This window comes from Schistosoma haematobium, chromosome 1 (genome assembly GCF_000699445.3).
Source record: "Schistosoma haematobium chromosome 1, whole genome shotgun sequence".
Classification (NCBI taxonomy): domain Eukaryota; kingdom Metazoa; phylum Platyhelminthes; class Trematoda; order Strigeidida; family Schistosomatidae; genus Schistosoma; species Schistosoma haematobium.
The window spans coordinates 80,265,139-80,277,779 of NC_067196.1; the positions used below are offsets into that span (position 1 = coordinate 80,265,139).

The window sequence follows — 12,641 nt, forward strand, 5'->3', positions numbered from 1 at the left end:
TATAAATGATATAAGTGTTTGCTTAATTTTAATTTATATATTTATAAGAAAACTGAATCACTATATTTCGTGTTACACTCAAGTGTACTTAAAATTAATAAATACTGATGTACAACTAGTTTCATTCTGAATAATCAAATTAGAACTGTGATCTACAGAAAGTTTTGCAATCATAGTAGTCTTTATTCTTCACATTTCCATTTCCTGATGTTTTTTTTGAGCGCAATATACAGAACTAATTTTCTATCAGTCGTAATGTTTTCTTTCTACGTGAATGTAGTTTCGTTTGTGATTTACTCACGAAACGATGATGCAGAAGATTTCAATAGTTTGTGAAGGTGTGTTTATTTGATATTCATGATTCCAATTGTTTCTGGAAGGTTTCTTTAGTGATTGTGTGCATACTGATTCTTCTTTAAGAAGATATATATTCCTTGGAAAGTGTACGGTTACATAATTGCTAGTTCAGTAGTTTATTTTCAACAATTTAGTAAAGAAGGTTTTTCCATTTTGCTTATTGTAATATAAACTGTTGAACAGAATCTGTAAACCACAAAATTAATGTTAGGATAAGTTAAACAACTATTAGAAATATTATATTCACAATTACAGGTAAACGTATATTACCTAATCAATTATGCGTCAGAATAGCTTGAAATTATCACCGGTTATTTATATTCAAGAAGCAGAAAGGTGTATGTATAGGGTCGATCAATGTTAGACCATCCTTGCAAGCCTGGAGGCACTAGACGGTCATTGTGTCTCAGTACGGGACTTCTCAGTGAAGAGTACCAACGACTCCACACCAAAGGGACTCAAACCTGGAGCCTTCGATCTCGCGCGGAAACGCTTAAACTCTAGACCGGTAGGCTGGGATTTAGTTAATTACCGGAGACAATGGTCGCGTGATGCCGTGGTTTGATTAAAGTTAGACTTGTGTGCCATTGGAGCCTCAATAAGTGGTCCAGAGGTTAAGCGATAGCGCGCGAGGTCGAAGGTTCCGGATTTGATTTCCTTTGGTGCGGTTTCCTGGTTGTTCATTGTTTAGGAGTCCCATAATGAGAAGAAACAACTATCTAGTGCTTCCGGGTTTTCAATGAAGGTTTAACATTGATCGCTTCATGATATCAATGAAAGTAGAAGGGTGTTGATCACATGTTCTCAAAAACATCACATCAAATGTTTTTGACTCACACTCATATTTTGTTCTTTTTGAGGACCGATTTCTTTATCTGATCATTAGTTATTATTGCACAGTTTTATCTTTTCCGTCTTTTCTCAGACTGATCTTGTTTTTCAATACTTTTTTTCCAGATAAATCGAGAACTTAAAGGTCTACTTGATCTATTACCTGAGTACAAAAACCATTTAGTATCAAACACGTTTATGCGTGCAAGGCTAAAGCGCATCTGGCCTGATTGGCTAGAAGGAATTCATCACTATATAAATGGTGTTAATTTTTCGTGGCCTGATTCACTAGATCATTGTAAACATTGTTCTTCTGATGATATGACTTGCTTTAATCTTTGTCAGTCTACTAAAATAACAGGTCAACCGTTTTTATATGGAAGACCAAAGCTGAACGTGAGTGTTTCACTGTTTAAAATAATTAATGTCTTTCATAAATTTAAAGAGTGCAACGAGAGCCTGGATTCGGTTTGAAAAATATGACTTATCTATACAAAATGTATACGGACAACCTGGTCACGAGTTTGCTCGTCAGGGCAGTTTATCATATTTTCCGGTACAATCCTGTCTTTTACACTTACCAAAATACTTCCATTTTTTTTCGATTTCCTTTCTTTAGAATCACTGTGCAACTAATCTTTGTATTTTCTTATGCTGTGCTGAGAATTCTATATTGTACCAAAATATAATATTGAATAAAGCCATTATTAATAATAATAATAATAATAATAATAATAATAATAATAATTATTATTATTATCGTAATAACTATTTCCAAAAATACGGTTATCCAAGTAATTAGTTTTCGTATACTATATTCTGAATTAGGATACCTTCAGCCATGTAACACAGTGTTTAGTTGGGATACAAATTGCTTATGAATAGTGTAACTTATTTAGAATTATTATTTTCTGCTATGCCTGTTACTCTTCGTGGAGGAGCAAAAGCTGCCCACCGGCATCCTCCATCGAATGCCCACACTCACTGGACTATCCTTTCCAGTTCTCTCCAGTCTCTATTCATCATTTTGATGTCTGCTTCCAATTATCGACGCAGTGTCTTCTTTAATTTTCTACTTTTCCATTTCACTTCAGCATTCCAAGTTAGCACTTGCCTCGTGATGTATTTTGGTGATTTATTCAATTCTTGTCATACCCACTTCCACAGTCTGTTCCTAATTTCCTCTTCAACTGGAAGCTGGTTTATTCTCTCCCACAGTGGGTTGTTGTTGATGATATCCGGACATCGGATATTGAGTATCTTACGTAGATAATTGTTTACAAATACATGTGCCGTTTTGATGATAGATGTGGTTGTTCTTCGTGTTTCGACTCCATACAGTGGAACTGTCTTGACATTCGTATTGAAGATTTTCACTTTGATGTTAGCTTGCAAACAGTTGTTTTGAATTACATATGTTGTCCAATTGTAGGAGTGCTGTTGTTGCTCTTCAACTGGAAGTTGGTTTGTTCTCTTCCACAGAAGACTGTTGCTGATGGTATCCGTCGAATGATTGTTGAGTATCTTGCGTAGACAACTATTTATAAATACTTGCGCCTTCTTGATGATGGTTGTAGTGGTTCTCGAAGTTTCAGCTCCATACAGTAGGACTGTTTTGGCGTTCGTATTGAGAATCTTCCTGAATAGAATGTGGAACATGTTTGCAGCTGCTTCTATGTGTGACTTCAGTGCTTCGACTGATGCATTGTCAGGTGCTACTGCTTTCGCACTGTTGATTTGTCTGATGGCCATCGTGATTCTTTATGTTGTTTTTGGGGTGGCATCTATAGGAATGTCTGTGTGTGGTGTTTCGGTGTCCGGTGGATTCAATGGAGCTGGTTTATTCAAGAGTTCCTCTAAGTATTCTACCCATCCATCTCTTTGTTCTTGAATCTAAGTGATTGTTTCGCCTTGTTTGTCCTTAACTGGTCTCTTTTCTTTACTATATTTGTCTGCCAATTTCTTCGTCGTGTTGCATGGTTGTTTGATATTTCCTTCTCATACAGCTTCGTCCGCCGCCGTTGCTAGTTCTTGCATATATTTCTGCTTGTTGACTTCGATGCTCTTCTTCACTTGATTGTTTTCTTCTGTGTATTCAGCTTGTGTCTTGAATTTCTCTGCTAGTGTTCGGCTGTTGTTAATTGCTGTTGCTAATGCTGTTTCCCGAGTTGTACAGTACTTCTTTAGCTTCAGTTTAATTTTGTCAACCACCAGGTAGATGATGATCTGAAGCTATGTCAGCTCCTGTCTTGATTCTCACGTATCTCCTCACTTCCTCAGCTATTTGACTGATCCTCCTGGTCTTCCACATTATCCGGACATTCCGTGTACCTATATTAATGGTTGCTCTGGTTATAAGATGGGGCATCGGCCACGAACTTCTTAAGAATCTTGGCGTTCACCATGAGGAGTCATGATTCTTCTGAAAGAAGATCGTTCAACTAGGAGGACAGAGTTGAAATTGTCTATTCTGATTGGCGTCTTTTTAGAAAAGTTGCTTTCTACGAGATGATATTGCTGACTCGATGCCCAGTCCTGCTTTTCTGTGTGGGCCTGGAACCGGCAGTAATCGTAGCAGAGCTGCAGGCGTAGTTAAAAAATCACTTTCAGTAAAATCAAAACAAAACAACCGGCAGAACTGATATTGCCGGACACAAATTAAAAATTAAAATGTTGCTAGCAGTTAAGAATTCATTAGACATCAAATATAGACTAAATACTATTCCTGAACACACTGATTTCCGCATTTTCTTTACGTCGATCAATAGTTAGAATTTCAATAAATTAAACTGAGTGGCATTTGATCGTGATTTATTGACAAAATGTATGAATACAATTTACTGTATTATAAGATTAAAATTATATCACGATGACATTTAACTCGTTAAATGAATACATAATTACTCATTCTGAAGAGGATTGTTCTTAGTTGGAGTGATATTCCTATTCACCGTAAACATTTATATTGGACTAATTTCATTCGTATTTTTTTCGCTAGATTCTTCTTCATTTGGAATTTTTATCGAATGCTTTTGGTGATAACATTTTCGAAACACAGGTATCCAGAGGTAATTTGATTATTTGTAATCTTGATATCTGTGAAGCACATTGAATATGATAGATATATGTCTGTTCTATTTTGTATACTGTTTTTTTGCTACCTTGACACAAGTTTATTGGAGTAAGCTCGACGTAAAATTATAGGGCAAACAACGATTTTGAAAAGACTATTGAAATTATTGGGTTCATTAATGACAAAAAGCACCAAGTTATGTAAAAACAGTTTGTTTATAACCTTGGGTATCCAATCTAATCCTTTTCTGACAGTAGTTAAAATACATTGTATTGCTGGATGTTTCCGAAAGTATCAATGAACGTGAAACTATAATTCTGAATGTTGGGGCGAATTCTCACCCAAAGAAATGTGATTTCACTTCATAGTGACGGCTTTCATTTATCTGTTATCAGAAATAAAATGTGATTAAACTTAATTCATTTAGTTCTTAGATTCATCGAACTAAACTTATATATAAAGAGATGCATAATTGATTTATACATTTTAGGTGGTGCTCTTGGTGAACTTGTTCAGTGGACTGATCTCATTGGTGCTCTCTATATTCTTGGACATAGATTAACAATTACGTACGAGGCCACTAATGCAAAGTCGTAAGATTATGTGTAGATCGATTCTAATTTGCCACGATTTATAATAAATCCCTTAATCATAATTTTTATTTTCATCAAGCAAACAATAGAATAATATACCACAAATATAAGAAGAATTTTTAAATGGTTTATTGACACATGACTTATGAATCTCGACTTGTATCAATAAATATTCGAGCTTCACAAGATGGGATTTAAAAAATTCTATCTAATTATAAAATCTGCAGATCAGACCGACATTATTTGTTCGTATATTCCTGTTGTCACCGTTTACAACATCAATTGATAAGTTTCTTTTGAACCGAGAGAAAAATATAGTCCAACTGACAGGTACATATACTACATGGGTAATTTTATTATTTCACAGCAACAAACATATCGATTTCAATAAATTCTCTTCAGGTTCCACAATTATGTATCTGAACTAATAATAATAATAATCCAAAAAGTGGCCAGATTTAAAGCAAAATACACGGTTTAAAATGACAGTATATGAATGTAGGATTGTGAAATAATATTAAATAATTAACGCTAAAAATGATTAATATGCAATGTTGACTTCAATAACCCTATATGTTAAATAAAATTGTGAGAATAATGATTTGAATAAATATGGGTAATATGGAATAAGAGAGTTAAAAATAATAATAGTAATAATAATAATATAAATTAATTAATATATTTGTAATATCCCAATGAGTAGAAAAATTGAATTTTTTGACTCAGTGTAATCCAATTCTTCAGAGAATAAATAACCAAATCAAAATTAATCTAAGTTTTGGATTAATGTTTGTCGACACAAATGGTATGTAACACAAATTGGAAGTGGAAAACCTAGCAGCAGAAGACTATGAAAAAGATAGAAACGGAATTAGAAAGGAATTGTGAATAGGAAGAATCATACAGAATTTGAAAGATAAATGATGAAAATTTGTAAATTAAGCATTCAATGTATGGTTCTTATATTTTACCTATTCGTTGTATAACTTATTTAGCAAATAAGTTTGATGCCATCTCAGTGCTCTAGAGGTTAAGCGTTCGCGCACAAGACCGATAAGTCCTGAGTTTGAATCTCGCAGGGTGGGATAGTGGATGCGCACTGCTGAGGAGTTCCATATGAGGACGAAACGGCCGTGCAGTGCTTCCACGTTTTTCATGATGGTCTAACCTCAAATGAATCCTGATATCAACCATTAAAATAAGTTTTTGTTTATATAACTAAAAGAAACTTCATGCTCTAAGATAGATTTCTGGAGACAATAAGCATTAAGTAAAATAAGTGATTTTCGAAGTAATTTACATAAATTTCTAGTAATTCCTTGAAATGAATGCAATGTGATGGAAGTTACTTGAAAACAATTAATCTGAGTAAACAGTTGTGATATGCTTAATTATAATTCATCGATTTTATCAAAATATTTATGCTAATGTTATCAAATATTAGAAAATAAATTTCATGCCTAAGAATAGATTTATCAAAAATTTTGATTTAATAGATTCTGTATTTAGGAAATTTGTTAAGGTATACACAACATTTCTATTGATATCAGCAATAGATCATATGTAGAAACTGTAGTATTATCAGTAAAAAGACCTTTGAGATTTCATCTTTTTGTGTGTATCTCACATATTCGTAGTACCATTTGTGTCAGAATCATAAGGCTAACTACACTCAATATAAATATATTTTCTGTTTAATACTGAATTTAACAATTATCCGATCGGTTAAGTGATTAAAATGCTAATCTCAAGTACTTTCTAAGTATCGGTATCACGTATGCTGTTTACCAACATCATTTATAAGTAACATTTCAAGACAAAGGTCAGAGGTCATTTGAAGCAGCTGAGACGTTAACAAGCTAACTATTAATTCTAGTCAGGTAAAGACTAAGGTTTGCCTTCATTTTATCGATCCTTAACATCTAATATCGAATTACTTGAATAAAGAATAACTCTAAATCTTTAAAATAAGTCTTATTAGTGCAATACGCTCATAATGGAAAAATCGGTTAGTGAACCAAAACTACAAACTAAGTTAGAAGTGGTGGTGAATGTCATTTCCAAAAGCCATCAAATCGGTTTTAAAAATTTTCAGATAATTCACAAGATTTTCTCCAACCATAGTGAACGGTGAACAGCTGAAGCACTTCATCCTAATACACTCAGTATTACAGAAAATCAAATAATTGTGTTGGACTATTTTTAAAAAAATCACGTCTTATCTGGTCGAGAAAATCATAAGCAACTCGCTTATTCACATATACATAGGACCACCTTTGACCTAAATGATATGGTCGAATGTGTTGTATTTACTGTACGACTGATTGTTAACATTAGTGGAAGATGAAAATAAAAGAGAAAAAAAATGTAATATCAATAGGTAACGCCCTTGAAAGGAACAGGTACCGTGAAATCAGGAATTAGTTGAACTATCTCTAGAAAAGATGAACCATGATCCGCTTCTAGCACCAAGAACGATAGGCATAGCCCCTTCACTTGTCCAATGTTCTCAAACATCTTTAATTATTGGTTGAGAAAAGCCTTTATAACTTTTACAGAAGTTTCCTCTCCTTCCCAAACCTAAACTGAAACTAACTTTTACAGAAGTTCGAAAACCCACAGTTGAATCTAGAAAAGTAAAAGTAGCAGGGCCTGATGTCTTTACTTTAGAGGTTAGTAACGACGGTGATCTGATATAACCAAAAAGTAAGTAACCATCTGAAGTTTCTATATTCAGACACTGTGAGTCAAATAAGAGACTGGATGAATTAAATCCAAGTCTCGTTTAACAATCACCAGTACCCTATGTAGAGCTATAACACAAAACTAATATTTCCTTGCTCTATTTGTCTTGATTCTAAAAGTTTAACCTTGGATTTTTGCTATGCTTCAGGTGACTGATTACTAACAAACGGCATCGAATAATTTATCATAAAAGTAGCTTACAAATACAGAATCGAGTTAAGTAGGGATAAGCCAACTTAACATCCCCATAAATACATGCACCTATAAATGTCGATATGCTGTATACAGTGATGGTTATTCTGACCATAAAATTAATCCAGCAGGCAGTATGGTGGATGCATATTTATGACATTCGATAATGACGGCGATTTGATATCAGTTCAACTGTTGGTCACTTAACATTGGTTTTATTTTTTATTTACATAGTTGGTATTTTGTTTTTATAGAAATGTTGACTTTTTCACTTTGTTTTTTTATAACAACTGATAGGCTTCTTTCATATTCAGATCATATACCATGTTTGGTGAAAAGTAATGAGTACGATTTAGTATACACAGATATAACAGGATTTAGACAGTTATATATCACACAAATCCGGTAAGTTCTTGAACTATATTTGCATCTATTTTTATAATATTGTGTTGTTATCATGGTAACATTCTTTTCAAATACAATTAAATCCTTTTGAATAAATTACTGAGAATATAAAATGCGTTCAAAACCACCGTTCTGTGTAACAATTTTTCTATATCTTGAAATTATGAAATAATTTATTAGACAAACAATAGAAACGTTATTATACATTAAAACACTGATAAGGAATTCCTTTTCATTACTTTTTCTCTTAATTAAGTACGCCATTATGCAAATTTCGTATACTGGATACATTTGGAACAGAAGCTCCATATAATCGTAAGGCAGAAAGGTGGGGTGGATTACATCTGAATTTACAACAATTTTATACATTTTTCCGTAAGTTATCCGCCGTTTCTTGTGTTTTTTTCTGTCATGTTACTATTCAAATGCTAATTTTGAGTTTAATTTCATAATTATTTGAGTTAGACAATGATTGATGACCAGGAAGCACTGGATGGCTGCTTTGTCTTAACACAGGATTCCTTAGCAGTGCTTATTGAAGGCTCTTTTGGGGATAGAACCCAGGGCATTCATGTCTTGGAGTGAGAGCTTAGTATTTAGATCACTGATTCGGCATCCATTCGTTTAAAAGTTTAAGTTAATTCTATTTGTGATCTCAGTAACATTCAAAGATCACAGGAAACCTCCATACTTATAGTTTCATAATGTTTTATCGAAAATACTTTAACGTTAAATTAATTTATGGATAGGTGGCGCAGTTGAATTCCATTATATTATTATGGTGATCAGTTTGCTAACAAAGATATCGAATGAATTACACCTCGCTCTATTTTGCCATAGTGATTTTCTACTGGCATGTATCTTCATTTCATTCGAGACAGCTTCAGACTTATTGTCGAATATTTTTATCTGTAACATGTACTTTCCCCACCACTGTAGATTAGCCTTTTCTATTTAAGTCATACTGTTTTCAGGATTTACTAAAACAGGCCAATTATAATTCATTTTTTCGAGATCGATATCACTGAATGACGGACCCTGTTTCGCTTTTGTGGTTTTTCTGACATATACTCTAGTCGTATTAAATTCAGATCTCAACTGTAGCTGCTATGTCGGCATATCATGTAATGGTGGAACTGAAACAGAATACAGATATGTTCTAAGGATTTTTGATACTGAAATGAACGTTTTAGAACTAACTAATACCACAAAAACTAACGATTTACTTGATAGACACGATCGACATTGACCAGATATTTTTTATCTCAGTGAGCACGATCCTCGTTAAACAAGAGAGTCAACGCTAATAAGAATGATGTTTTTATTTTTTAACAGTTAATATCCTTGCATAACTAAGTTTAGAACAACATACATAAGCGAACAATATTGTTTTCGATTAAATCTTCATCAGGCTTTACTCTAATGTACATTAAGTTTGTCAACTGTTAGGAAACTTCATTATCAAGAACATGACTATGACTGATAATTTGAAACATCAGTCCATCTGTTAAAAGGGAAGTTGAAGTAGTAAAAATAATCAAAAGTTTCAATATTTAAGACATTCTGTACTGTTATTATTCTCTGATAGTATTGTTAAGTTAATTGAGTTCGTGGCTTCATTAAAAAAAAAAACTGACATTTAATTAATATTATATGTTCAACGAAAGTCTGATGAGCTGAAAATATCAGTACACTGATAATAAATGCGTTTTGTATGATTGAGGTTTCTATTTCGTTGTAGCATATACTTTACTTCCCTGTTATCAAGTTTTTACAGTGTAATGAACTAACGAATTCATTCAAACTCCCATTATAACATTTGAATGTGGAATAGGTTTTAAACATTAAATTCTCTTTTATTGATGACTAAAACCACAAGATTGTTTGAACTGCAATAAATCTACTATATTGAACAATTGATGTAATTGTACTCATAAAAATTAATTGCATATTCTGTTACATTTTAGCATGATTTAGTAACATTTTATTTGTTTTCACTTTTCGAGAGTCTTTTCATATTACCAGTACAATTTATGGTTCAAATATTAATGTAAATAAAAAGAAATAACGAATAATATATATATTTGTTATAACCAATTTAATTTTATTTCATTCTTAACAAATAATTTAATTAATGAAATCAATAGAGCAAACAATTAGTGAAATACTCATCTAAAGATTAAAATAAGGGTGTTTGGTGTTTTTAAAACTTTGACGATCTGTTTTTTAATTGTTCCATCATCGATTACATCGAATTAATTAGCAATAACTTTGTATCAGTGAGGTTATGAACTCATCAGGCCAGATGAAGAAAGTAACACTGGAAATCAATTATTAAAGCCTATAAAATACTAAACACTTAAGGGAAAAATGAAATATTTTGTTTTAAAATTAATGGTCGTTTATTTTTGAGACTTGGATCATTCAAAATAGTGGTTATCGCATATTGTTATGATCCAGTTTGATGACTATACAGTTCTTTAAGAACGTACACAATCCATGCCAGATAGTGACAAAAAATGACACAACTCTCTTTTCTTTATTCTAGACTATTACTCGTAAAAATTAATGCTTAGTGATAACATTTCTTCATTTAACTAACTTCATATTATTTGACAAAGCAACATTTTTCTATACATATAATGTATATTGTTGTTGTTCTCTTACTGTTACAGATTATTACATTCTTTAATTTTCAGCTCATTCACCGGACAATACATTTTTGGGTTTTGTTACGGAAATATCCCCGTTTAAATCTAAATCTAATCAATCATTGTCTAAGCCTATTGCTCTTATCTACGGAAAACAGTCATACATGTGGAACGTAGGTTTTCAATTGTGCAATCATAATTCATTTATGCGGTTGGCCAGATAATAAAATTCTCTTAGTGCATTATTATTTTTCCTTTTTAAGGATAATTTAAGATCATTTGCCTTTAAAATAGTCAGTAGCATTGTTAAATTTATTCAGATTTATCAGTATGTTTTGAAACCAGTCAAAGGAAATAAAGTGATATTAACTTCGAGACTTGAAAGATAATAAAAAGGAAATAAATATACTGTACTGTAATCAATTGTAATCTATTTCTATTAAGGTACACAATCAAAATATGAATAAATGTTTCATATAAGAAAGTAACAAATAATTACATCTTCACTTACCCATTTATGAAACTTTTAAACGGATGACTATATTTAATAATTTTTAAAATAACCCATAGTGTCATTGAATAAAAAAAAGAGAATTCAGCGAAGAAAATTTTCTCTTCGACGAAACCATTTACTTAAGCTGTACATTTGTATATATAGGTATATGGAAAATGGATTCGAGGATCCATTTCGGTGATACAATTTTTTCTATCCTCCTATAGACATACATTTTCCATATACCTATATATATATGAATGTACAGCTTAAGTAAATGGTTTCGTCGAAAAGAAAAAAATTTTCTTCACTGAGTTCTCTTTTTCCTAATTAATAATTTTTATTTGAAATCTCATGACGATAACTTGCAAGTTAATGAATTACAGCATAAAAGTTTTCATGAGATTCAGCCAAAATAAATGATTCACACTATTGACTTTTTGATAATAATTACTAAACAACACAATTATTGGATTCCAAATTCCTGAACTTACTGCATAAAGGATGAACAAAATACTTGTGGCTGTGTCCTATAAATAATTACTTCAGGGTATAATTGTTTTCTGTCATTCAATCAGAATGAATGATGTACATTTTTAATTTTAAGATATTTCGTAATAATAATAATATAATATTTTCATAAATTCATCTTCATATCATTTGCTAATTTGCAAGTTATTGTTAATAACCTATTGGTTTACTGATATTTTTTCCTTAAGTAAACTTTTCTCTTTAATTGTTGTTTCAAAATATATTGGTAAAATGTTTCAATTTATTAAACTTTCAAACGCTTAACGAGCTCTTCCTTTACAAAATACCAAGTTTCAGTAGACATTACTTTGTTAATATTTTTAGCTTCATTGTTAGAAATACATTTGACTCTTAAATTACACTTTTAAGATGATGTGATAGGTATACAAAAAAGAGTAGTAGATGATAGACGAGAAACTTATAATCTCTCGGCCTGCTGAAAACACTATCATGTATTCCCTGACATTTTCTTGATGTAATACTAATAAAAGACAACAATTATTTCTGTCTCAGAAAACAGAAGTAACTATTTGAACATTTGCACGTAGTCGTTGGTTGTTTACACAGTAAACAGCTAGTTAAGTTGAGATCATTTACATATTGGAATTTACTTTCAAAAACAACGCTATCAGGGTCTACTTTGAAATATTTGTTTTTCTCTCTACGTGAGTAGTTTTGTATATATTTGGCAAAATGCAAAGGTAATTCCTACCATAATCTAAAATCATCTGGTGAACTATCGCAAACCAGAAGTCACTAGAAAATTGTTT

At 31.9% G+C, this 12,641-nt stretch overlaps 1 protein-coding gene across 1 annotated transcript in view; it reads left to right on the plus strand.

Annotated features, from left to right (window-relative positions):
• MGAT5_3 (Alpha-1,6-mannosylglycoprotein 6-beta-N-acetylglucosaminyltransferase A) overlaps nt 1-12,641 on the plus strand; it is a 42,492-nt gene that overhangs the window by 11,681 nt on the left and 18,170 nt on the right. The window contains exons 7-12 of the mRNA XM_051209802.1: nt 1,315-1,584; nt 4,187-4,256; nt 4,752-4,854; nt 8,089-8,196; nt 8,453-8,571; nt 10,896-11,020. Of these exons, the coding sequence (XP_051075266.1) occupies nt 1,315-1,584; nt 4,187-4,256; nt 4,752-4,854; nt 8,089-8,196; nt 8,453-8,571; nt 10,896-11,020 (795 nt within the window). The remainder of the gene's footprint in view (nt 1-1,314; nt 1,585-4,186; nt 4,257-4,751; nt 4,855-8,088; nt 8,197-8,452; nt 8,572-10,895; nt 11,021-12,641) is intronic.